This window comes from Lepus europaeus, chromosome 1 (genome assembly GCF_033115175.1).
Source record: "Lepus europaeus isolate LE1 chromosome 1, mLepTim1.pri, whole genome shotgun sequence".
NCBI classification, from domain to species: domain Eukaryota; kingdom Metazoa; phylum Chordata; class Mammalia; order Lagomorpha; family Leporidae; genus Lepus; species Lepus europaeus.
The window spans coordinates 154,097,551-154,123,009 of NC_084827.1; the positions used below are offsets into that span (position 1 = coordinate 154,097,551).

At 38.3% G+C, this 25,459-nt stretch overlaps 1 protein-coding gene and 1 non-coding gene across 2 annotated transcripts in view; both read right to left on the bottom strand.

Moving 5' to 3' along the window:
- Positions 1 to 3,576: 3,576 nt before the first annotated feature.
- LOC133768426 (U6 spliceosomal RNA) lies at positions 3,577 to 3,683 on the bottom strand. The gene has a single exon (XR_009866960.1). It is a non-coding gene; the product is annotated as a U6 spliceosomal RNA (small nuclear RNA).
- A 3,460-nt stretch (positions 3,684 to 7,143) lies between these two features.
- The window catches only part of ACADL (acyl-CoA dehydrogenase long chain), a 52,229-nt gene continuing 33,913 nt past the window's right edge, over positions 7,144 to 25,459 (bottom strand). The window contains exons 9-11 of the mRNA XM_062190989.1: positions 14,602 to 14,729; positions 12,171 to 12,257; positions 7,144 to 7,386 (exon numbers count right to left, since the gene is read on the bottom strand). Of these exons, the coding sequence (XP_062046973.1) occupies positions 7,293 to 7,386; positions 12,171 to 12,257; positions 14,602 to 14,729 (309 nt within the window). The 3' untranslated portion in view covers positions 7,144 to 7,292. The remainder of the gene's footprint in view (positions 7,387 to 12,170; positions 12,258 to 14,601; positions 14,730 to 25,459) is intronic.

Consider the following 25,459-nt stretch of genomic DNA (forward strand, 5'->3'; position numbering starts at 1 on the left):
TTCCACCTTTTATTTATAAGTTTTCTTTTTCTTTTTTTTTTTTTTTTTTTTTTGACAGGCAGAGTTAGTGTGAGAGAGAGAGAGAGAGAGAAAGGTCTTCCCTCCGTTGGTTCACCCACCAAATGGCTGCCATGGCCGGCAATGGGTCCATCCGAAGCCAGGAGCCAGGTGCTCCTCCTGGTCTCCTGTGCGGGTGCAGGGCCTAAGCACTTGGGCCATCCTCCACTGCCCTCCCGGACCACAGCAGAGAGCTGGACTGGAAGAGGAGCAACTGGGACAGAACTGGCGCCCCAACCAGGACTAGAACCCGGGGTGCCGGTACCGCAGGCAGATGATTAGCCTAGTGAGCCGCAGCGCCGGCCAACAAGTTATCTTTCAAGATATGGCAGCCATGGGGGTGCAGCTCTTAGGCTTCCCTTCAAGAAAAAAGTTGCCATTTTCTTGGAGGGAGTATCATTAGCAGACAGCTTCCAAACTGTTATCACCTGTGGTATCCACTTGAACTTTTGAGCTGATGCCAACCCTCTTCCAGGTAGCTCTGACAGTAACTGAGCAGGGAAAAGGGACCAGGGGCTGGCTATTTCTGCCCAGTGGAACTCTGCTAATAGGGGCAGCCTTTACTGCACAGTTCCACATTGAGTTGGGCAACACTTTGTCAAATACACTTCCCAGTCTGAGGCTCTGTTCTCCCTGTTCAAAATGACTTACTTTCCTTTGCCTCTTTCACAGCTATTATCTCTCAATAAACCTCTTGTACTTCAAATTGAATCATTTTCTGGTTCCCACAGGACCCAATGGACACAGAATACCCAAAGAGTTTATTTAAGTTATTTATCAACATTAGTAAGTGTAAAAAGAGTACAAAAATAAAAAGCGTATTTCATCAACTCCTGATGAAATAATTAATCTTGTAAATATTTACCAATAGATGTTAAAACCATTAGGTAATGTGTTAATAGGGAATTTTATGAAGATATCAGATTAATCGTCTGAACTCACTGATCAAATTTAGAATCATCAAAGTGAGACAACTTTATATACATACATCTTATTATGTGATGAAATATAACAGTCACAGTACCACTTACTACAGTCTCCTCCCCTGTCTTCCCCTCCTCTCTCCTATCCTTTCTTTATTTATGGAGCTGGTGCTCTGGTGTAGTGGTTAAAGCCGTGGCCTGTGGGGCCAGCATCCCATACAGACGCCGGTTTGAGACTCGGCTTCTCTACTTCTAATCTAGCTCTCTGCTATGGCCTGGAAAAAGCAGCAGAAGATGGCCCAAATGCTTGGGTTCCTGCATCCATTTTTTTTACAAAAAATATTTATTTATTTATTTATTTATTTGAGAGGCAGAGTTACAGAGAGGGAGAGAGAGAGGTCTTCCATCTGCCAGTTCATTCCACAAATGACCACAATGGCCAGAGCGGGGCTGATCTTAAGCCAGGATTGAGGAGCTTCCTCCAGGTCTCCCACGTTGAGTACAGGGGCCCAAATATTTGGGCCAAATTCCACTGCTTTCCCAGGCTACCAGCAGGGAGTTGGATCGCAAGTAGAACAGCCAGGACTCTAACCAGAGCCCATATGGGATGCCAGCACTGCAGGCCAAGGCTTAACAAATTACGCCACAGTGCCAGCCCCTTCTTACTAAGTTTTCTAGGCAAAAAATATTGAGCCTGAATCTAAGTAAAACTCTGTATCAGTTTGTAAGAAATATGGGGAATAGAGAAGTAGAAAGAATGTACAATGAGGAATCAATCAGGAAAATCATCAGTGGTGGACACTGTATAAAATGAATGACTAGATTTTTTTGAAAAAATTAACTGCATGGAGGGAAAATGGAGAAACAATCCTCAATTCATTTTATGAGGTCACCATTGCCTCGATAAAACCAGACAAAAACAGATCAAGAAAATCAGAGTCCATTATCCCTCATAAACATAAACAAAAATTCTCAACAAACTATTATCAAGTCAAAATAAACTACATAAAAATAATACAAAGTAACCAAATGGGGTTAATTCTGGAATGCAAGGTTTGTTTGCTATTCAAAATTTTTGTTCGATATTCAAAATCAGTATAACCAGTGCTGTGGTTTGAATTCTTGTGTCCCCTCCAAAATTCACATTGAAACTTCTCTCTCAGTCCAATAGTATTAACAGGTGGGGTCTGTAGGAGGTCACTAGGCCACAAGGGTGCTGCCTTCATGAACTACTTGGTGCCCTGTACTAGGGCTATGGGAATTAATTAGTCCCCTTTTGTCTTTCCTCCATTCTGCCATGTGGGGAAGCAATGTTTATCCCTGCTGCAGGACAGTGTTCAAAGTGAGAACTGGGTCCTCGCCAGACACTGAATCTGGAAACCCCAATCTCCACTCAGTTTGTAGTATGAACACACCAGTATGAACACACTGATACGTGATACACTAATAGCCCCCCCCCCCAAAAAAAATGCTATGATCACCAACATTGATGAAGGAAAACTATTTGACAGAAGCAATATCTATTACTGGTGAAAACTCTCAACAAATTAAGAAAAGAATGAAATCTCTTCAACTTTTTCTAATAAATCATACTTAATGTGAAAGCCCTAAGACCAGGATCGATCAGGGATATCCATTATCAACATTTCTATTCAACACTGTAGTCTAAGTCCTCACCAGTACAATAAGATTAAAAGGAAAAAAAAAAAAAAAGCATACAGAATGAAAGGAAGAAATACAACTGTCCCTGGAAGATGGCCCAAGTACCTAGGTCCCTGCTACCTATGTGGGAGATCAAGATGGAATTCATAGCTCCTGGCTTTGGCTTTGGCTATGACCATTTTGGGGAACAAACCAACAGACTGAAGATCTCTGTCTCTTGTTTTATTGCTCTGCCTTTCAAATAAATAAATAAATTTTTAAAAATAAAAAATGAGATTTATATTCTGAAATATATGTGGGTGAAATAGCATAAAAGTTGGGATTTGCCTTAATACATTTAAGAAAAAAGTAGGGGAGAAAGTTTAGAAAATGCTGAAGCTGCAGGTTCATTACATGGTACTCTTTCTCAGAATGTTTGAAGTTTTCTGTAATTTTTTCTTGAAAGTGAGATTTTAGAAAATATAGTCAAACTTCTTCTTTTTTTTTTTTAACAGGCAGAGTTAGTGAGAGCGAGAGAGACAGAGAGAAAGGTCTTCCTTCCGTTGGTTCACCCCAAAAATGGCCACTACAGCTGGCGCGCTGTGCCGATCCAAAGCCAGGAGCCAGGTGCTTCCTCCTGGTCTCCCATGTGGGTGCAGGGCCCAAGCACCTGGGCCATCCTCCACTGCCTTCCCGGGCCACAGCAGAGAGCTGGATTGGAAGAGGAGCAACCGGGACAGAATCTGGCGCCCTGACTGGACCTAGAACCCGGGGTGCTGGCGCCGCAGGCGGAGGATTAGCCTAATGAGCTGCGGCGCCGGCCAAACTTCCTTTCAACACTTATTTAAAAGCAGTAGACATAGGCCTACAGTTGTTTTTTTTTTTTTAATTTTTAAATTTTTTTTAAAGATTTATTTTATCTATTTGAAAGACAAGAATTACAGAGAGGTAGAGAAAAAATATGGAACGCTTCAGGAATTTGCATGTCGTCCTTGCGCAGGGGCCATGCTAATCTTCTCTGTATCATTCCAATTTTAGTATATGTGCTGCCGAAGTGAGCACTACAGTTGGTTTCAATCTCAATGTCAAATCTTTCCAATGACTAAATAAATGCTGTGTGTGCAAAAAATAATACTGACATAGGAAAAGTCTAGAAATCTTATACTTTAAACAATCCACAAGTAAAATTACTAGATTAGTAAAGATTTGCAGAAGTAGATTTGAAAATAGCAAGTCAAAGAGTTTTCATTAACACCATCAAAAAAATAAAGAGCAAAAGTGATCTTAAAACAATAATTATGATCCTACAGACATCAGCCAAAATCAAAATTACTAGGCTTTTAAATTCTCATTAATATTTATACAGTATTGCTTTCTTGCTGTGTTGGTCCAGCCTGGGCTTTTTTTAAGCATTATTATTATTTATTGTTTCTCAAGTAGTCAGCACTGCAAGAGACACAAATAAGTTCCCTCCCTAGGGGACAACAATCAAAGCCACAGGAGCGAAACACAAAGATTAGCCATTAAAGAAACAAAAAACAAATGAAAGGTTTAGGAGCATATTCTGAATTCCCTTTTTTGCTTTCTACTTTTAGACCATGATACAACATATGCTTCTTTTGTGGGGTATAAAACAAGATTAAATTGGTAAGATGAAACCACCAGGGTAGAAGAAATTTTTAAAAGAAAATGGCTCAGATATCATTAAAAGAGAATATACTACTTTAGAAATTCTTTCACTTTCTTTTCATTTTTTAAGATTTATTTAATTATTTGAAAGGCAGAGTTACAGAGAGTCAGAAGAAGAGAGAGGGAGAGAGAGAGAGAGAGAGAGAGAGAGAGAGAAAGAGACAGAGAATCTTCCATCGGATGGTACACTCCCTAAATGGCTATAATGGCTGGAGTTGTGCCCATCTGAAGCCAGGAACCAGGAGCTTCCTCTAGGACTCCCTCATGGGTGCAGGGCCCAAGGAATTGGGCCATCCTCCACTGCTTTCTCAGGCCACAGCAAAGAACTGGATTGGAAGTGGGACAGTTAGGACTCGAACCAGCGTCCATATAGGATACTGGCATTGCAGGCAGCAGCCTCATCCACCATGCCACAGCACCAGTTCCTCACTTTTTGATGTTTAAAAATTACACCAGAACTTATTCCTAGCTCTAGAGGACTGTAATAGCATTGAGACACACCGATACACACACACACACACACAAAGGAAGGAAGGTTGGATGGAAAGAAGAGAGGGAGGGAGGGCGGGAAGGATTAATTTAGCTCTTCTCACAGCTCTTCTGTACCATTTCTTTTGATAATACTACCCTCTGCATCAGGGACTGCTCCCAGTCCGTGTATTCCTGATGGGATTGTTAGTCATAGTACATTTTCCCCCTACCTTACGATGACCTTGTGCTGAAGGATGCAGTCATGAGGCTGTTCAAGATCACTTTTATAGGACTCATAATTAAGCTCTTCTATAGTATCCAACAGGCCAATTTTCAAAGAAAAGTAGAAATAAATGGATGCAGCCTGTAAGTGCTTGCAGTTTTAAGTCCTAAAATTAGGCCCTTGAGATTTTGGTTCCTCAGCTCATTCGATTCCATAAGCTTCAAATGCTTGCTTAGAATGGTTTGAAATTGGGTTTGTCGCTTGCACCTGAAAGAATTCCGTGACGTTAAACATCTTGCTCAAGGTCCAGTGGATCCTAAATGTCAGTCATCATTCCAACCCACACCTGTTCCTTTCACACAATAGGCTTTTCCTACTGTGCAAATTTACTTACTATCCTACTGAAGTTTTACTCCTAAAATTTAGTCTCCTTGAAGATTGGGAGTGGAAACAGAGTGTTGTGGGAGGCAGGGGAGGGAAGTGGGTGTGTCAAAACCTGTATCACTTCCTGGGTAACAGGAGGAGGGTAAAAGCTGCAAATATATAAAACCTGATAAGAATTTAACTCACTTTTTATGCTATTTAATGCACATGACAAAAACCTACACCAGCAACCATAAAACCTTATCTAAAAACAAATCAAAACTGTTAATTCAAGGAAAGAATGGATCAAAATAGCTTCTCTTCCCTTTGCTCTATCCTGTTGTAATAGTGATATTAAAGAGACAATGTGTAATATTAACTAAAACATGTTACATTTCCTAAGGTGAGTAAGAATACATTTATTTCCATTTAAAAATGGCTTATTCACTGTCTCACTAGTATACGCAAAGAACAAGTACTGATATGATGCCAGCAGTTTAGAAGCTAAATTAAAGGTTTAGTTTTTAGAAACATTTAACTATCAAAGCAAATGTTATTCTTTCTGATTTTAAATGTTCCCTTTATTTCCTTGACTGTACTTATTATAATTTGAAATTTTTACTATGTTATTATTACTTATTTGTCTATTCACTTTTTTATAAACAAAGATCTTGCCAATTTTGCTTGAATTCATATTTTCAACAACCTAGTTAAGACCCACAAAGCATTTATTAAATTAATAAATTGTTGCAAAATGAACCACTGTTCAGATACATATAAAATACACCAATATCTAGAAATTAAAGATGATGGATTATTTCTCTGTTTTATAAATTAAACTAGAATGTAAATCTATTTAAAGCCTAGGTGTCAGTAGTTAAGAGAACAAAGGCCATTCTTTCCGGTTGGTGTTGGGCTAATGCTTAGCTGAGTTCTGGGAGTTTCAAGTCAGGATGGTAGGAAGGCTTTCTGCTTCATCTAGCACTGCTGCTTTCACATCAGGGTCCGACAGAGACATTCTGCATAAGCTTCTATTTTAAGGCTTTATTTAATTTTTTTATAAAGAAATGGATTTTTTTTATTAGGCAGAGTTATAGACAGTGAGAGAGAGACAGAGAGAAAGGTCTTCCTTCCTTCCATTGGTTCACTTCCCTAATGGCTGCTACAGCCAGTGCTGTGCTGATCCGAAGCCAGGAGCCAGGAGCTTCCTCCTGGTCTCCCATGCAGGTGCAGGGACCCAAGCACTTGGGCCATCCTCCACTGCCTTCCTGGGCCACAGCAGAGGGCTGGAATGGAAGAGGAGCAACCGGGACTAGTACCTGGTGACCCAACCGGGACTAGAACTCAGGGTGCCAGCGCCGCAGGTGGATAATTAGCCAAGTAAGCCACAGCACCGGCCAAGATTTATTTAATTTTTAACTGATATGTGACAGCTGTATATACTTATAGGGTACAACGTTTGAGTAAAGGGTTCTATTCATTACTTCCTTTCCAGGAAATTTAGAGCTAAGGTAGCTGAAGTTATATTAATTTTTTCCTTTGAAGTCAGTGTATTAAATATATGATTGTTTTTATAGCGTAACAACATAAAATTATTTCTGGCTCAATTTTATAAAGATTTAAACAGTTTATGCTTTTTAGAACTATAGATAAATGAAACATTAAGGCTTCTAGAATCAGAAAACCTTTGACGTTTAACTGTATGAGAAATTAAAAGTTAAACCTTATACTTGAGAATTCTTGAATCTTGGGATTGAAAGATTTCTTTCCACTGCATTAATATTAAATTTTTATTTGACTTCTTTTCATATAGAGAGACTGTATAAAAACATGGTTAGCATTTCCCCCTTCCCATGTTACATTTTATCTGGAGTAGATTTAAAACCAGATTAGCTGTAATAGGATTCCAGGATGTGGGCAGATGTCTACTTGTCACGGACGATATCTCTTGCAATCAGCTCCTTCATTATTTCATTGGTACCACCGTAGATTGGCTGAACTCGGGCATCCACATAAGCTCTGCATAAATCACAAATTGACAGAATAAATAAGTAAGTATTAGGAATTATAAATTCTGTCTCATCATCTATTGATTAAAGTATTCATTTAAGGGAATCCAAACAATAGAAGTTCTTCATAAATTACCTACTTTTCTAGTATGACATTAATCATGGATTAATGATTAAGCCTATTAAGATATTGATAATCTTTTAGCTTCCTTAAAGAGATTACAAATTCAAGACAACATTTATAAATATGCTTCATCTGATTTTATTTTGTAAAATTTGACATACAGAATTCTTAGAAAGTCCATTTTAGATTCAGAAAAGCATGTAATGTCTTAATTTCTTGCTATCTTTAATGTTTCCCTCAAAAGCTGAAATCCATGGGTGTTATACAGAACAAAAGAGAAAACAAATGATTATTTAGTATCCCTGTAGATACTACCACCATGACCACTGTAAGAAGTACAGAGTAAAAACATTTATACATGTTTTGATAGTCACTAGTCACTCAGTGATATGGGAGATTAAAATACTAACTGGCTAAGTTTATTGCCCTCCCTCTCTCCCCTTACAAAATTATCAGTTCACTTTTTAGTTTTTTAAAGATTTATGGGGCCAGTGCTATGGTGCAGTGGGTTAGGCTGCCGGCTATAGTGCCAGCATCCCATATGGGCACCAGTTCAGGTCTTGGCTGCTCTACTTCCAATCCAGTTCCCTGCTAATGCACCTGGGAAATCGGTGGAGGATGGCCCAAGTCCTTGGGCCTCTGCACTCACGTGGGAGATCCAGATAAAGCGCAGCCATGGCCATTGTGGCCATTTAGGAGTGAACTGGTAGATGAAAGATCTCTCTCTCCCCTGTCTGTCTCTCTTTAACTCTTTCAAATAAATAAATAAATTTTTAAAAAACATTTAAAAATTATAAAAAAAAGAATTATTAGAAAATAAAAGTGATGGGGGAGAGAGATCTTTTATCTGCAATATGGCCAAAATAGCCAGGGCTAGGCCAGGCCAACGCCTAGAGCCTAGAACTCCATCAAGTCTCCCATGTGGGTGGCAGGAAAGCAACTACTTGAGCCATCATCCACTGCTTCCCAGGCATATTAAGAGAAAGCTGGATAGGAAGTAGAGTAGCCAAGACTTAACTGGCACTCTGATATGGACTTTGGGCATCCCAAAAGGCAGCTTAACCCAATGTTTTGCAAAATTTGTCTTAGGAGTGCACTTTTTAAATGTCTGAAAAGCATAAGAGATGGAGATACACAAACACACACACACACACACTAACACACACAGATGCAACTCTATCTAAGTCTCCCATGTAGGTAGGTAGGAGAGATCCAAGCACTGGAACCATTAACTGCTGCCTTCCTGGGCACATTAGCAGGGAGTTTTATCAGAAGTTGAGGAGCCAGGACTCGAACTGGCACTGATATGGGATGCAGGCATCCCAAGCAGCAGCTTAATGTGCTGTGCCACATCACCTGCATCAGGAGTTTACCTTTTAAAAATTTTTAAAAAGCTTTATTTATTTGAGAGGTAGACAGAGAGAGAGAGAGAGAGAGAGAGAGAGAGAGAGAAATTCCATCTGCAAATTTACTGCCAAAAGCCACCAACAGCCGGAGCTGAGCCAGGAGCCAGGAACTCAATGTGGGTGGAAGGGGCCCAATCACCTGAGCCACCATCCAATGCCTCCCAGGATCCACATTAACAAGTCACACAGAGTGGACCAGGCCAAACACCTGCCTCCAGAGTTCACTTTTCACAGTCTTGATAGGGACCGGGACACTGTGCAGTTACTTTTACCTTTTCTCATCTTGTTTTATACTCTCATCTAGGATTAGGGGAGATAAACATTGTTTTGCAGGTTCTGGGAAGTTCACACAAACTAATACATTTACTAGTTAATTGTTGCGAATTAACAGTCATAGAGAATTGGCAGACAAGAACGAGCACGTGGATATTCTGCCTTTTTGAAGTATTTTTTTTTTTATTATATCACAATATTTTCATTGGCTCAGGCATTTAGAGCCAACTCTTTGAATGACACTGTTTTCCAGCCCTAAATCTGTTTTTTCTTTTTTTAAAAATTTGATGTGGAACATGACCTTGCAAACAAGTGAGTGCTCGGTAAATCCTTACTGATTTAATTTACTAAATTTCAAAGGAAATTCAGAATCTCCGTACTTTCTGGTGAAAGTTTTAAAGCCTTGAGTCATTTATCTTTTCAACATATTTTTTTCTGATCAGATTCTGTTGTTGCCCACAAGATCCCAAACTTGCCTTTTAAGAGCCTACCTGACATTTCAGTCTATTCAACAACCCCAGTGTTTTTGAGACATTTTTTTGGACAGGGTTGGGCGTTTTTTTCCACATTAAAGAAGTTCCAAGGAAGTAAGTAATGACAGAGATCAGTAGACCTTTTATAGGTTACTGATTAAATTTAGTCATCAACTAAAATTAACACAGAAAGGCAGCAGAAGAAATGTTTAACCACACTGCAATGAAGCTCTAACTTCCAGGCTGCCCTTCTAAGCACAGCAGAGAAGTCTCCAAATGTCAAAGCTTCAGTCTCACTTCTTACAGGCCCAGGCCTCATGAGGCTGAAATAAACCCACATGCCTTTGGGGAGTGAACCAGCAGATGGAAGATCTCTCTCTGTGTCTCTCCCTTTCCGTCTGTAACTCGATCTCTCAAGTAAATAAGTAAATCTTTCAAAATAAAATACTACCAATAAAAAAGTAAAACCAAGAGACTTTTTCATCTCTGAAATCAAGGCTTATCTACCTATGTATAATCAAATGATGCAGCTTAACCTGGGGAATATGAGAAACACAATTAGAATCATTTTCTTGTATCAAACTGAAGTTTGTACACTGTATCAAATACTGCCCTCTGTGACTAGTTGTCATTTTTTTGTATTAGTTGATATTAGGATTTCCTATGTCCTTGAGGAGAGAAATAGCAGTCTAATTAAAAGTTTCATAAGATGTTTGAACTGGGGCTGGCGCTGAGGCACAGCAAGTTAATCCTCCACCTGTGGTGCTGGCATCCCATATGGGCGCCAGTTCTAGCCCCAGTTGCTCCTCTTCCAATCGAGCTTTCTGCTATAGCCTGGGAAAGCAATAGAAGATGGCCCAAGTCCTTGGGCACCTGCACCTGTGTGGGAGACCTGGAAGAAGCTCCTGGCTTCGGATCGGCGCAGCTTTGGCTGTTGTGGCCCTTTGGGGAGTGAACCAGCGGATGGAAGTCCTCTCTCTGTCTCTACCTCTCACTGTCTGTAACTCTACCTCTCAAATAAATAAATAAAATCTTAAAAAAAAAAAAAAAGATATTTGAATTAATGGGCTGGCCATGAAGGGAGATTTTTCTTTCCTTAAATAAAAAATAAGTCTCTCAAACCTGAAACCAGGAATTTCAAATAAGCCACCAAGCTACAAGTTTTGTTTGCTATTGATCTCAAGGAATTGATTCTGAGAAAACAGAGATCAGGGCTGATACCATCCATACCATAATACTGAGCCATCCCAGTGGGAATGGCTGCCTCCTCTCCACCCGGGAAGCCTTTCTCAGAACCTGCACTGGACCACACAAACTACTTGTCTACATTCTCAGCAGATGTTGTAACAACACAGGAGAAAAATGTGAATATCCATTATTATTTTACTTTTTTAGCATTCAGAATATTGTGAATGATTTATACTGTGAATAAAACATGAAAATTCCCAGGGGGAAAAAACTTCCAGTGATGATTTAGCTTGTGTTAGCAAAATTTAATTTACTTGATTTCATGACTACACAAAGGTTTTTTATCTCCTTTTGATTAAGGCCCATTAGGAGTAATCCTGAAAACGCATACCAATATCCAAGCTCAAGGATTGTTTTAAGAAAAGAAATAGTTTAGCTACTTCATGCTTACCTTCCAATGGAGGGGACAAAACCTTGTTTGTTCCTAGGTTTTTATTAAAGGTAAAGTTTTTAGAGCTGCCCAGTAGTTAGAGAAAATTAGCAAATTTATCTATGCTGCAGCTTCTGTTCATAACTCAATATAACTTGAATAAAATATTTATTCTCTTCATTAAAGACTATAAACATTATCAAATGTTTCCCATTATGTGTGCAAAAATGATACATTTCAAAGTATTAGACTGCCAGTTTAAATATAATTTCGATAATTTTTCCCTTTAGATACTCCATATTTAGATAAAAACTAGAAAAACCATGAGAGGAAACATATTTTCTAGGGTGATAATGAAAAATGTCATGGGGAGATTACTGAGGTGAAAGACTGGAAAGAAGGAAACGAGAAATTATGAAGAGAATGATAATATGGAAGAGGATACTGCCTATTACAAACTGATACTGCTTAGAGCCGGTGACAGGTTATTCATAAGTAACACAATAAACAGTTACATTTAATTTCCTTTAACCTAAAGGAAATAAAAGTCCTATTTGGAAAAAATAACTAATTTGCCAGAGCAAAACAGAAAATAAATAAAAAGATATGACAACTTGGATCTTTTTTCAAAGTCAAGTTAATTATTTTATATTGACATATTTGTTTGCTTTAAAAAAAGTGATATTGGTGCTTTTATTTAATAATTCTAAGTCAGGCATCAAGTTTTAGTATACTTGTCTCTTCACTTTAACAATAATAAAATTCTAGTTGCTTCCTGCAAGAACACACTCAGTAGGCTGGTGAAAAGCTAAGAATTTTAGATGTCTTTCAACTCTAGTAAGGAAATTTTCCCTTTCCTTCACAAGATTAGGAAGGGCAAAACAAAACAAGCATACTCACTTTGCAATCGGATACTCCCACATGTATCCTGAACCTCCATGGAGTTGTACACACTCATAAGCAACACGGTTTTGTAACTCAGATGCCCTAGATAACAAAAATAAAAAGCAGAAAAGGAGCATTTGAAATGAGTTTTCATTGTTGCTTCACAATCAGGAAAAGGTCTGTGATTATTTAAATGTACACATTTATCAAGCAGTCCAAATGATATATTACCTAATCACTGAAAATGATAAATATTACATATGAAAGAAATTAGAAGAGAATTTTCACTCAAAAAATACCTCTCCATCAATTACAATTCTGACTGGGTTTTTGTTAAGGCTAGAAACAAAATGTGGAAAACTTAAGACTATTAATTCTGGCTTACTTAGACTTGAAAAAAGGTAAATCTTGAATTTGGTCTAATTTCAATTCTCTACATGATCTAAATCCTCAGCTGTCTAGTTCCTCTTGCTCTTGTAGTATGCCTTTTATTCACACTCTGTACCTGAAGACTACAGTTCTGAATTTCAGGAACTGAAAATGTTTTCTTAGGGTTCTGACTTTTCAAAAATAAACTGGGGGTAAAAATAAACTGAAAATGAAAATCCAAGATGACAGACTATTAAGTACATACCATCACACAGAAAACTTACTAATTATTATTTGGAGAGTGGCTTTATGGCACAGAAAGTTAAGCCAGAACTTGGGACACCCATATCCAGTATTTGAAGGCCAGCTGGAGTCCCGACTAGCCTGTTTCTGATCCAGATCCCTACTATTGCACCTCAATGAGATGCCCAAGTACTTCAGTTCTTGCCACTCATATGGGAGACCAGGATGCAGCTCCTGGCTCCTGGCTTCAGCCTGGTCCAGACCTAGCTGTTGTAGTCATTTAGGGTGTAAACCAGAAGTGAAAGTTCTCTTTCTCTCTGTCTAAAATAAACAAACAAATTTTAAAAATTATTTGGGGCTATTATTCCTGAAGTAAGCATATATTTGTTTGAATACATCTGTGTCTATATTTTTTAATGTGAACTACTTGAGAAAAATTATTTTCTGACCCTTTCTCAACACTCTGAATGTTAAAATTCTTAAGATAATAGATAACTGGTAGGAATTTTATTCACAAATACAAGTTAGTTTAAAATTATTTTCTAATTATTTTTCAATTGTGGGAAATAAAGCAAATGGTAAGCACAGATCCTTTTTTAAAAGTAATTTTTAACTAAAGCCATAGGACAGAGGAGGATGTTCCTAAGAAATACTGTAACAATATAATGATTCACAGACAAGACTCTGGAGGCAGTGATAGTTTGATAGTTGGAAAGCAATAATTTTTTTTTTTTTGCATTTGACAACTAGTTTAGTGAAATATTTACAGGTCTCTAATAGTAGCTTCCTTTGCTTCAATATTAAATACCAGTATGTTTATAAGCTTAATAAGGTTAATAGCTATCCAAACTAGTCTTTTTCAGAAATTATCTAAAAAATGCTTTACATTTCTTCCCACTGCTCAAAGAACTTGCTGTCAATGTAAATGTAAGAAGTCTCCTCCCCAAGTGCCAGCTCCTGTAACTCCACATTACTTTCAACCTGGCAACTTCATCAACACAGAATCATCACATAGAGCACGACTCGGCATATTTCCTCATGTTGCTTATGACTGAACCGAAGAGAAGTTAATGAATAATTGTAAGAATTTTTCTTGGTTATTTTTGGGTTAATGATATGTGAGAATGTTTGCTTTTAACAGGAAGAAACAAAATCCACTTTCAGAATCTGACTTAGACTTTATGTGCTTGTATGTTAAAACACACAAAAGTTTTAAGGCAGGAAGTATCTTTTTAACTCATTTTTTACTCTGTTATTAATCATCTTCAATTCAAATGAAAGTCTTTCATAACTTAACACAGGTCATATTTTTCTTTTCAATTAATAGAGCATGTGAAACTTTTATTTGAATTCTCAATTCTTCAAGATTTTTTTCTTACATCTGAAATGCAGCTTAAACAGAAAAGTCCAGTTCAATCTAGTCATTTCATCAATAACAAAAAGTTGTCCCGGGGGAATTAAGTTTAATTATATTTATTTAATGAAAGAATTGGGATTCCATCTGAAGGCTCTCAAGTATTCTTCTCTTTCAGCCTATTTTGCCACTCTTCAGATAATCTGAAATTAAACTATTATTTGAATGAACTAATCAGTCATCCTATATCAGTCTCAGTATGTTACTTTCCACAGCAAGTTAAGAATTAAATACAAGCTTAACTAAATTTTAGCACATTATAAATAGACTTAATGGAATTTCAGCAATTTTTTTTAAAGTTGGCTCCAATTGCTATTTTTCATTTGCACAGCTTTCCTTTAAGACCCTCAAGGCTGAGTTTAAAGCTGGCAAAGTTCCCAAACATTCTCAGCACATTTTTAATTGCTGTAACATACATACCAGTATTTTGCCATGGAAGCACCAGCAGAGTCCAGACGTTTTCTGTCATGCAGCTGGAGACAGCTGTCCACAAATGCTCTGGTCACACATATGTTCGTTTTTAATTCTGCTAGTTTATGCTGCACAGTCTTCAGTTTAAAGAAAATGAAAGAAAGCGATGAATATGTTAGAAGTACACAATTTTTCACTTACATATGAAAAAATGTATAATAAAAGATCTTCAGAGCAAAACAAAAGTGGAATTACTGTTTTTTTCCTTCCTAAAAAGGGAGAGGAGGTATGTGTTAAGTAATCAGCAAAAATTTTAAAAGTGCTGTATTTATTGCTAAGGAAATGCCTATTAAAAGATGCAACAATAAATAAATATGCAAATAATATTTCATGTTTCAGATTCTAAAACAAGAATGAGGTGGGCATTTGCCACAGTGATTATGATGCCACTTGGGACACCCTCATCCCATATTGGATTGGCTGGGTTCAAGTCCTAGCACAGTTTCTGATTCAGCTTCCTGCTGACGTACACCGTTATGTGAACAAGTATTTGGGTCTCTGCCCAGATGAAACCCAGATGAATTCCAGGCTCCTTCCTGGCTTTGACCTGGCCCAGTTCCTGTTGTTTGCAGGCATTTAGCAAGCCAACCAGTGTGTGAAAGAGATCTCTTCGTATGTCTGTCTGTCTCTGTCTCTCTGCCTCTCAAATACAATGAAAATAAAAAATGATTGAGACTATTAGAAGAAAAAGCTCTTAACAAATAGATTGGTTTTAATGTGTGAGCACCATCTTGTGGTAAAGTCCTTTAGGTACACCTAATGAAAACATTGACTTTCCTCGCAGTGACTAAATCCTTCAAGATGTTTTTCTTGAATGAAATTAATTACATATATTTCTCTATGACTTGGAGTAAAATAAAGTAACAAGCTGGATGGGCAAAGTGGCCCTGGATATCCCTAAACACAACAAATCAAAAATATTGATTATACATTATTTCATATTGCAAAGTATTTAATCTGGATCTGTAAAATGCAATCAAAGAATAATAGAATCAGGGCAATGAAGAAAAAGTCCAGTACCTCACATCCTCCCTTGTCTCCCTCCTATCTCTCTCAATAGTTTTTCTAGTTTGGTCTCTAACTTGAATTAAATCATCTATAATTCTCAATGTTAATATCAGAATACTTTTGAAAGTTCATGGGAAAATGGAAGTAAAAGGTAAGTTTATTCTGGTATAAAAATTTTTAAAATCTATGCATAGTTTTCTCATAATACACATCTCTCATGAACTTTTTGAGGATCCTACATAGTCTACGTCATACCTTCTCCTGCTGGCCGTGGACAACCAATAGTATTCTTGGTGCTTGTTCTGTTTAGATCACCCTCAGTTCTTTGAGTGCTTTCACTTCAAGTTTTGTTTCATTCCTGTCTCTTGAACTTTGAGTTTTTATGTTCTCTGGCACTGACTCTTGAAGCACTTTCAGAAAATAGGCTTAGACTTGAAATACTTGTTTTCTAATCTGGCTAGCCTCCAGAAATACATCCCATTCTAAATGACTCTTAGGTCTAAGGCCCAACCATGGTCTCTGGCTAGATCTTCCTTCATACAGAGTTCAATTCAGTTAAAAAATGAGCAAAAGGGGCCAGTGCTGTAGCTTAGTCGGTAAAGTCACCACCTGTAGCACTGACATCCCACATTGGCTCTGGTTTGAGTCCTGGCTGCTCCAGTTCCAATCCAGCTCCCTGTTAATGGCCTGGGAAAGCAGCATAAAATGGCCTAAGTTCTTGGGGCCCTGCTACCTACTGGAGACTCAGAAAAAGCTACTGGCTCCTGGCTTTGGCCTGGCCCAATCCTGGCCATTGCGGCCACTTGGGGAGTGAATCAGCAGATGGAAAACCTCATTCTCTCTCTCTTTCTGCTTCTTTGTAACTCTGACATTCAAATAAATAAATAAATAAATAAATAAATCTGAAAAAAAAAATAAGCAAAGGACCAGAATAGACATTTCTCAAAGAAGAAACATGAATGGCCAAAAAATATATTAAAAAAAAAAAAAACTCTGTATCAAAACTACAATGCAAACCAAAACCACAATAAGTTGTCCTCATATTTCAACCAGAATGGCTACCGTGAAAAAGACAAAAAAACTAACAAATTCTGGTGGGGAAAAGAAAAAAAAGGAACGCTTATACACTGTTGGTGTATTGTGGAGAACAGTATATGGAAACTCCTCAAAAGATTAAAAACAGATCAACCAAATGACCCAGTTATCCCACTGTGGATATATACCTGAAGAAAATAAAATCAGTATATGAAAAGAAACAAATTAAAAAGGAAAAAAATTTAAAAAAATGAAATACAAAAAGAAAAAACCAGCATATGAAAGAGATATTTTCACTTCTATGTTCACTGTAGCATTACTCACAATAGCCAAGATATGGAATCAATCTAAGTGTCGATTAAAAGATGAAGGGATAGATACAATGCGTGCATGTGCGCGCGCACACACACACACACACATATACACACATGCATAGCTATATCTATATCTATATTTAGAGAGGATTATTATTCTGCCATAAAGAATGAAACCCTGATATTTGCAGCAAAAGGGAAAGAACTGGTATCATTAAGCAAAAAACAAGCCAGACACAAAAAGACAAATGCATGTTCTTGCTCACATGTGGAAATTAGTAATAGTTACAATGTATATTATAATTATAATGCATATTCAATTAATGTAATACTTTCAATGTATATTCAATTCAAACTTGAAAAATATTTATTTATTTATTTATTTGAAAGGCAGAGTTATAGAGAAAGAGAGAGAGGGAGAGACAGAAAGAGATCTTCTATCCATTGGCTCACTCTCCAAATGGCCACAAAGACCAAGGATGGGCCAGGCAGAAGCCAGGGGCCAGGAATTTCATCTGTGTATCCCACATGGGTGCAGGGGCCTAAGCACTTGGGCCATCCTCTGCTGCTTTCCCAGGTGCATTAGCATGGAGCTGGATTGGAAGTAGAATGGCTGGGACTTGAACATTGTATATATGGGATGCTGGCATTGCTGGTGGTGCCTTTACCTGCTATACCACAATGCCAGCTCCTCAATTAAAATTTAAAAAAGTTATTTCTAGAAGTGGAGAAGAATAGGGACAGAGGATTGGGTGCAGGTTGGATAACGAATACTTAAACGGTGGGGGAAATATAACAGGTTCTGGTGTTTGAAGTACAGTGATGATGATGTATAGTATCTTTTTTTTTTTTTTTTTGACAGGCTGAGTGGATAGTGAGAGACAGAGACAGAGAGAAAAGTCTTCCTTTTTGCCGTTGGTTCACCCTCCAGTGGCCGCTGCAGCCGGCGCATCTCGCTGATCTAAAGCCAGGAGCCAGGTGCTTCTCCTGGTCTCCCATGCGGGTGCAGGGCCCAAGCACTTGGGCCATCCTCCACTGCCTTCCCGGGCCATAGCAGAGAGCTGGCCTGGAAGAGGGGCAACCGGGACAGAACCCGGCGCCCCAACCGGGACTAGAACCCGGTGTGCCGGTGCCGCAAGGCGGAGGATTAGCCTGTTGAGCCACGGAGCCAGCTGATGTATAGTATCTTGTATAAGGAACTAGAACACAGGAGTGGTAGATTCCAAGCAAATAAAAGAAAAGAAAATGGAAAACTGGTTGCCATGTAGTGTTGATTTAAGCTATATATATATATATATATATATATATATATATATATATATATATAGAAAAGTTGCATTGTACCCCTAGAACTGTGCAAGTACTATGTGTTTATTCAAATTTTCAAAACTGAAAAAAGACAGTCCAAATCATCTAGCTGTATATCTTATGTGTGAGAAATTTACTGTGACTAACAGAAAGCATTACACATGGAAGTTGGTGACAAAAGTGGTACAGTGAAACAAACTAGAAATTAAATACATCCTCAAGGGAGCACGCTGGACCTGCTTTCACTGCTGCCTTCAGCAATCCTCAAACCACAAAGCTGAATTGTTCCATGTCATTGGTGGTGGTGACAGTTTTTGCACTTTCTCTCTCTGGAAAATACAATAATGGGAGTATAATGATACCCATGGAGGATATTGTGTTGTGCGGTGTTGTGCGGCCAGTGAAGCTGCCACTTGTGACGCTGGCGTTCCACACTAGAGTGACAGCTTGAGTCCCAGCTACTCTGCTTTGAAGCTACCTGCTGAAGCACCTGGGAAAGCAGAGGAAGACAGCCCAACTTGCTTGAGCTCCTGCCACCTAGATGGGAGGCCAGATGGAGTTCTGGGCTCCTGGCTTGGGCCTGGCCCAGCCCTGACTGTTGCAGGCATTTGGAGAGTGCATCAGCAGATGAAGATCCCTCTGTGTCCCACCCTCCCTCTCTGTCACTGTTCCTTTCAAATAAATAAAACAAATCTTAAAAAAAAAGAAAGAAAGAAAAAACACTGTCATTCCATTGGATTTCTCCATCTTCTTCTAGGAACAGAATGGACTGGCATCTAATGATTTTCAAACAAAGCAGTGGGAAGGTTGGTGTCATGGACTCCTTCCATCTCTATCCTGGCCTCTAATTCAGAACATGCTGGATTCCATCAAAACTTTCTTTCCTTCTCATTCTTTTCCTTATGCTTCCTAGCTTCATTTCTATTTATTATGTATTTTTTAAAAGATTTATTTTATTTATTTGAAAGTGAGAGAAAGAGAGAGAAAGAGAGATCTCTCATCCAATTGTTCACTCCCCAGATGTCCGTGTCAGTTGTGGCTGTGCTAGGGTCCAACCAGCAGGCCTGGAACTCAACTGTGTCTCCCATATGGGTAGCAGGGACCACAAACGCCCGGGCCATCTTCCACTGCTTTTTTCCTAGGCACATCAGCAGGGAGCTAGCTCAAAAGTGGAGCAGATGGGACTCAACTGGGTGTCCATTTGGGATGCCGGTACCGAGTGCTACAGCTGTACCACAGCACTGGCTCTTATTCACTAGATTTTTAATTAGGCCAGATCTCTACCCTTTAATCAGCCAAAGTTTCCCACTTCCACTCTATAAATTCAGTTTAATTATAGAAAATATAAACATGGAATAAGAAATAAAAAAATGGGGAAATAACCTACATACTGAAAAAAAGTGAGTATATATTCAATGAAAACCTCTAAAACTGAGTTTTAAGCCTACTCCTGGCTTAGTTCAGCAGCACCATCTGAAAACTTCATTTGGAAAACAAAGGGGAATCTGACAAATCTCAAAATACTTTTGACTCTATGTGAAGCCAGATTTGAAAAATGTATGCAGATTTACAACATGAGAGAATCAAGATCCCAAAGCCTGATCCTCTCATAAGGGAGCCATTCCCCATGTGAATGTTGGCAATTCCTAGATTAATTTAAATTTCATCTGGAATGGAATAACTTATAATTCTTGCTTCAATGCATTCAGTAAGGTCCAGAGGTCTGAAAGAATTAATGCCTCCAACGGTATATAATTTACTCTCTGTGGATAAAGAGATTAAATGTTTACATATTGTCAGCATTGAGCTGGGCATTACTAGACAGAATTGGACTTTGCTTTTAACTTCAGACACTGCATAGTGCTTTCTGAAATCATTAGCTAACAAATGGCAGCTAATAACTGTACCACACATTATTAGCAAGATTCTTTTTGTAAATGATCAACATGCTTATAGAAGTATTTTAACAGCTGTTAATATTTGCTGATAGATAATATTGAAGCTACCATTTTTAAAAATTCTGAAGTTATTAAGTGGAGTAGATAGAGTCTCTTTCACAGTTTTGAATGACAAATTCTTAGAATCATAGAATTATGGAATTAGAAGACAACTTTGAGAAATTACTTAGTCTAGTTTTCATTTAAACAACATCATTGATTGTATTCTCAAATATTATGATTTAAATATAAAATAATACTAATTGGGCTTGCTAGTGAATTGTATACTTCATTGATCCCACACTTGCTCTCCCCCCCCTCCCCCTGGCAGAGTGCACAGTGAGAGAGAGACAGAGAGAAAGGTCTTCCTTTTTTCCATTGGTTCACCCCCCAATGGCCGCTGTGGCCGGTGCACCGCGCTGATCCGAAGCCAGGAGCCAGTTGCTTCTCCTGGTCTCCCATGTGGGTGCAGGGCCCAAGCATTGGGCCATCCTCCACTGCCTTCCCGGGCCACAGCAGAGAGCTGGACTTGAAGAGGAGCAACCGGGACAGAATCTGGCACCCCGACCAGAACTAGAACCCGGGGTCACACTTGCTCTTAAGAACTACATTTTTTTCCTCCTCTCTTAAAACTTTTCCTAATACTCTGTACCCTTAGAATCAATGGCATGTACCACACAGGAAATGACTAATTATGATTTCTCATAGGAAAAACATTCCAGGGTCTCACATGGTGGCATAGCGGGTAAAGTCAATGCCTATAACACCAGCATCCCATATCAGCACAATCTCAAGTCCCAGATGCTCCAATTCCAATCCTGCTAATGTTCTTAGGAAAGCAATGGAAGATAATCCAAGTACCTGAGCCCCTGCCACCCACCTAGGAGATCCAGAAGAAACTCTTGGCTCCTGGCTATGGCCTGGTTCAGCCTTGGCCTAATGAAGAGTAAACCGGTGGATGGAAGACCTCTCTTTCTGTCTCTCCCCCTCTCTCTGTAACTGTGCCTTTCAAGTAAAAATAAATCTAATAAAAAGAAAAAAAATCAATTTCTACTTTATTGTTAGGTGAAGAATATAGAGAAAGCAAAAAGGAACATCTGCTTTAAACTTCTGGGCAGTAAAAATGGTGTATGAGCTCAGAGTACAGGTTTCTGAGTCAGATTATTTGTGTAATTTTGGACAAGGTACTTAACCTTTCTGTCTCAACTTCTTTATCTATAAAGGATAGGGATAATTGTAATACTTATTCTACAGAGCTATGAAGAAAAAAAGTGATGACTGATACAGCACAGTGTCTGGTATACAGTCAATAAATGACAACCAATATTCATTTAATATCTGATTTCTTTACCTATTCCATGGAAAAGTCATGAGACTTGGCCTCAATTATAGAATATAGATTTAAAAAAAAGAAAATCCAGGAATTATTGCTACTTCAGTATAGTAACTTTCTAACCTAACAAAGGGAGAAAAAAAATTGTGACTTGCGTCCAAATGGTCAAAAAGGCACCATATGTTCAAAATTCAAAGAGCACAAAGAAAAAGAAAATTGAATAGTTATAAGAACATAAAATGATATTTGGCCAAGTATAATGTAACATTTAAAGGTTTTCTATTTAAATGCAACCACTAAAGACATAGAGTACCCTCCTCTAGAATACAAAGTTATACATATTAATTGGTCATTTGTCTTCTCTGAATATATTCCTGGATTGAAATATCAAAATACTACTCAGGGACCGGCGATGTGGCGTAGTGGGTAAAGCCACCGCCTGCAGTTCTGGCATCCATATGGGCACCAGTTCGAGTCCTGGCTGCTCCACTTCTGATTCAGCTCTCTGTTATGCCTGGGAAAGCAGTAGAAGATGGCCCAGGTTCTTGGGCCCCTGCACCTGTGTGAGAGACCCAGAGGAAGCTCCTGGCTCCTGGCTCCTGAACAGCACAGCTCTGGCCACTGCAGCCAACTCGGGAGTGAACCAGAGGATGGAAGACCTCTCTCTCTTTCTCTTTCTCTCCTTCTATCACTGTGTAACTCTGACTTTCAAGTAAATAAATAAATTTTAAAAAGAAATACTACTCAAAGATACTTACTTAGATAAAATAGGGAGATTAGTCAATAATGTATTGTGTGGGACTGTTATTTAGCCTAGTAGTTAAGAAAATCAGTTAGGATGTCTGTGTCCTACATTGGAGGGCATGGGATCCATGCGCCCATGGTTCCTGATTCCAACTTCTTGATAATACAGACCATGTGAGGAAGCAATGATGGCTTAAGTAATTGGGTCCTGTCACCCATATGGGAGACCTGGAATGCATTTCTGGTTTCTGGCTTCAGCCTGGGCCTAGCCCTGACTACTAGGTTTTGGGTAGTAAATTAGCAGAGAGGAGACCCCCACTCTCTGCCCTTCAAAATAATAATAATAATCATCTCCAAATGTGTGGAAAAGAAAGTAGTTGAGTAAGAATGTTACTGCTACCTACAGAAATTTTAGTGAACTACCTGTGAATGAAGGTAAATAAAATGACACTTGTTTTGAAAAGAGGTAAAACTGTATCTTGGGTTTTTTTGGTGCTAAAGAAATAGAATAAACAACTACAGTCGTGTGTCACTAAATGATGGGGATACATTCTGAGAAAGGCAATAGGGGGCTCTGCCCCTGTGTGAAAGTCATAGAGCCTACACACACAAACCAAGACAGTACAAGGACAATCAGTCTACATGGACTCTTGATGTATGAAGCTGTCGTCAGCATAACAAGTACACCATTTTGGAGTAAACACTTTTTTAGAAGTAGCAGTTCTCACTAACATAACAACAGAAAGGACAGTTTAGTAAATATTTTTATTATCAGGTGTTATGTGCTATATATAATTGCATGTGCTATACTTTTATATGACTGCAACACAGATTTGTTCACACTGGCATGTGAGTGATGCACTATACTATGTTGTAGGCTCTATCATTAGCTGATAGAAATTTTTCATCATCATTATAATTTTATGTGACTGCCATCCCATATGTGGTCCGCTGCTGACCAAAATGTCGATGTGCGGTGCGTGACTCTAATATTTTTAAAATAAAGAATCACTTTCCCCTATAGAAAACCAGTATATATCACTTCTCTATTTCTGAGTCATATGGGTAGTTTGGGTGACATCATAATCATCTTTGTTATAATCCAATATGAAGTCCACAAACATAGGAAATGTGGATTCCCCCAGGGGATGAAAAATGTCTATCTGGTTTAACTGTTATAGTAGCCAAAATAAGGCTAACAGCATGAGTGTTTCAGTATGTTATTTTGATGTGGAAGTATTGGTGGTTGGATCAGATAAGCAAATAATACTAACTCTACATACAGCTGAGAAAGTTACAGTGATTCCAAATGGTTAACACTTCCAAATGGTTAACACTTGCAAGGGCTTTTAGGATATATATATCTATCAAATTACATTTAAATATACTATTTGTTCAGTGAAACACAAAGAAGCAAATCATGGGTTTCAGTATTAGTTGTAATATAAAGCAATCTCTGAATTACATGACACTTGAAAACTCTCCTCCAGGACACCACTGAGGCCTTGTGCATGTTCCCCGTTCAATAACTGCTTGCAAGGGAAAGGGCAGTTATCAAGACCTACTAATACGTATTAATCAGTGACCTTTAAATAAAAGGGAATACAAACTATAAGATCTTTGCTCTTAAAAATAAATCAAAATTTAGGCAAGCCAAGTCATGCTAATTTTTAAAAGTGTTTTCTTGATTAAATGTGTGCTCACTTTCCTAGATTTGGAACATCTATTTTTAGGTTTGTGAAGCCGTCAAGAGATTTATGATGTAAAGAAAGTTTTTTCACAATGGGAAGAAGTTAACTTGATGACTAAATAGGTAGCACAAATGTTCTCAGACACAAGGAAGGTACAGATCAGGAGTAAGAGGAAGAAACTGATTGAAGGCACACTATATTGGAAAAAAATATATAGTAAGGCAATATGTAGGGGAAAGATAGTAAGAGTAGCTAACACATAACTTTATGTATATTATTCCATTTAATTATCACAGCAACTTATGAGGGAACTACTGTTATTTTTCACAAAGAGAAAAACATTTCCATTTATGAATAAATTTTATAAATCTTAGGAAAGAATTCCACTCGCCTGAAGTGTAGAGTTTCAAGTGACTATGCTGGGATTTAAAACACACTTGAACATAATCCCTATAATGCTGGTGCTGAAAAGCTACCAAGGTATTCATCAGTACTTTTTCTTTCACAAAGGTTTTCAGTTGGAGCTGGTGTTTTGTGCAGTGGATTAACCACCACCTACCACGACACTGGCTTCTCACATGGGCGACAGTTCGCATTTTGGCTGCTCCACTCCTGATGCAGCTCCCTGACAATGTGCCTGAGAAAGTAGCTGATGATGATCCAAGTTGTTGGGCCCCTGCCAACCATATAGGAGAGCCAGATGAAGCTCGTGGCCACTGGCTTCAGCCTGGTCCAGCCCCGGGCCATTGCAGCCATGTAGGGAATGAACCAGCAGGTGGAAGATTCTCTCTTTCTCTTTCTCCCTCCCTCTCTCTGTAACTCTGCCTTTCAAATAAATAAATAAATGCATCTTAAAAAAAAAAAATCCTCTCATGATGAAAATTAAGCAAACCGGAAACAGAAGGAACATTCCCTAACACAATCAAAGCTATTTATGACAAACCTTCGGCCAGCGTCCTACTGAATAGGGAAAAGTTGGAGGCATTCCCACTGAGATCTGGAACAAGACAAGGATGCCCACTCTCACCATTGCTATTTATATACTCCTGGAAGTTTTAGCCAGAGCCATTTGACAAGAAAAAGAAATCAAAGGGATTCAAATTGGGAATAAGGAAGTCAAATTATCACTATTTGCAGATGACATGATTCTATATATAGGGGATCCAAAAGACTCCACCAAAAGACTATTAAAACTCATAGAAGAGTTTGGTAAAGTAGCAGGATATAAAATCAACACAGAAAAATCAACAGCCTTTGTATACATAGACAATGCCACGGCTGAAAAAGAACTTCTAAGATCAATTTCATTCACAACTGCTACAAAAAAAATCAAATACCTTGAAAGAAACTTAACCAAGGATGTCAAAGATCTCTATGATGAGAATTACAAAACATTAAAGAAAGAAATGGAAGAAGATACAAAAAATGGAAAAATCT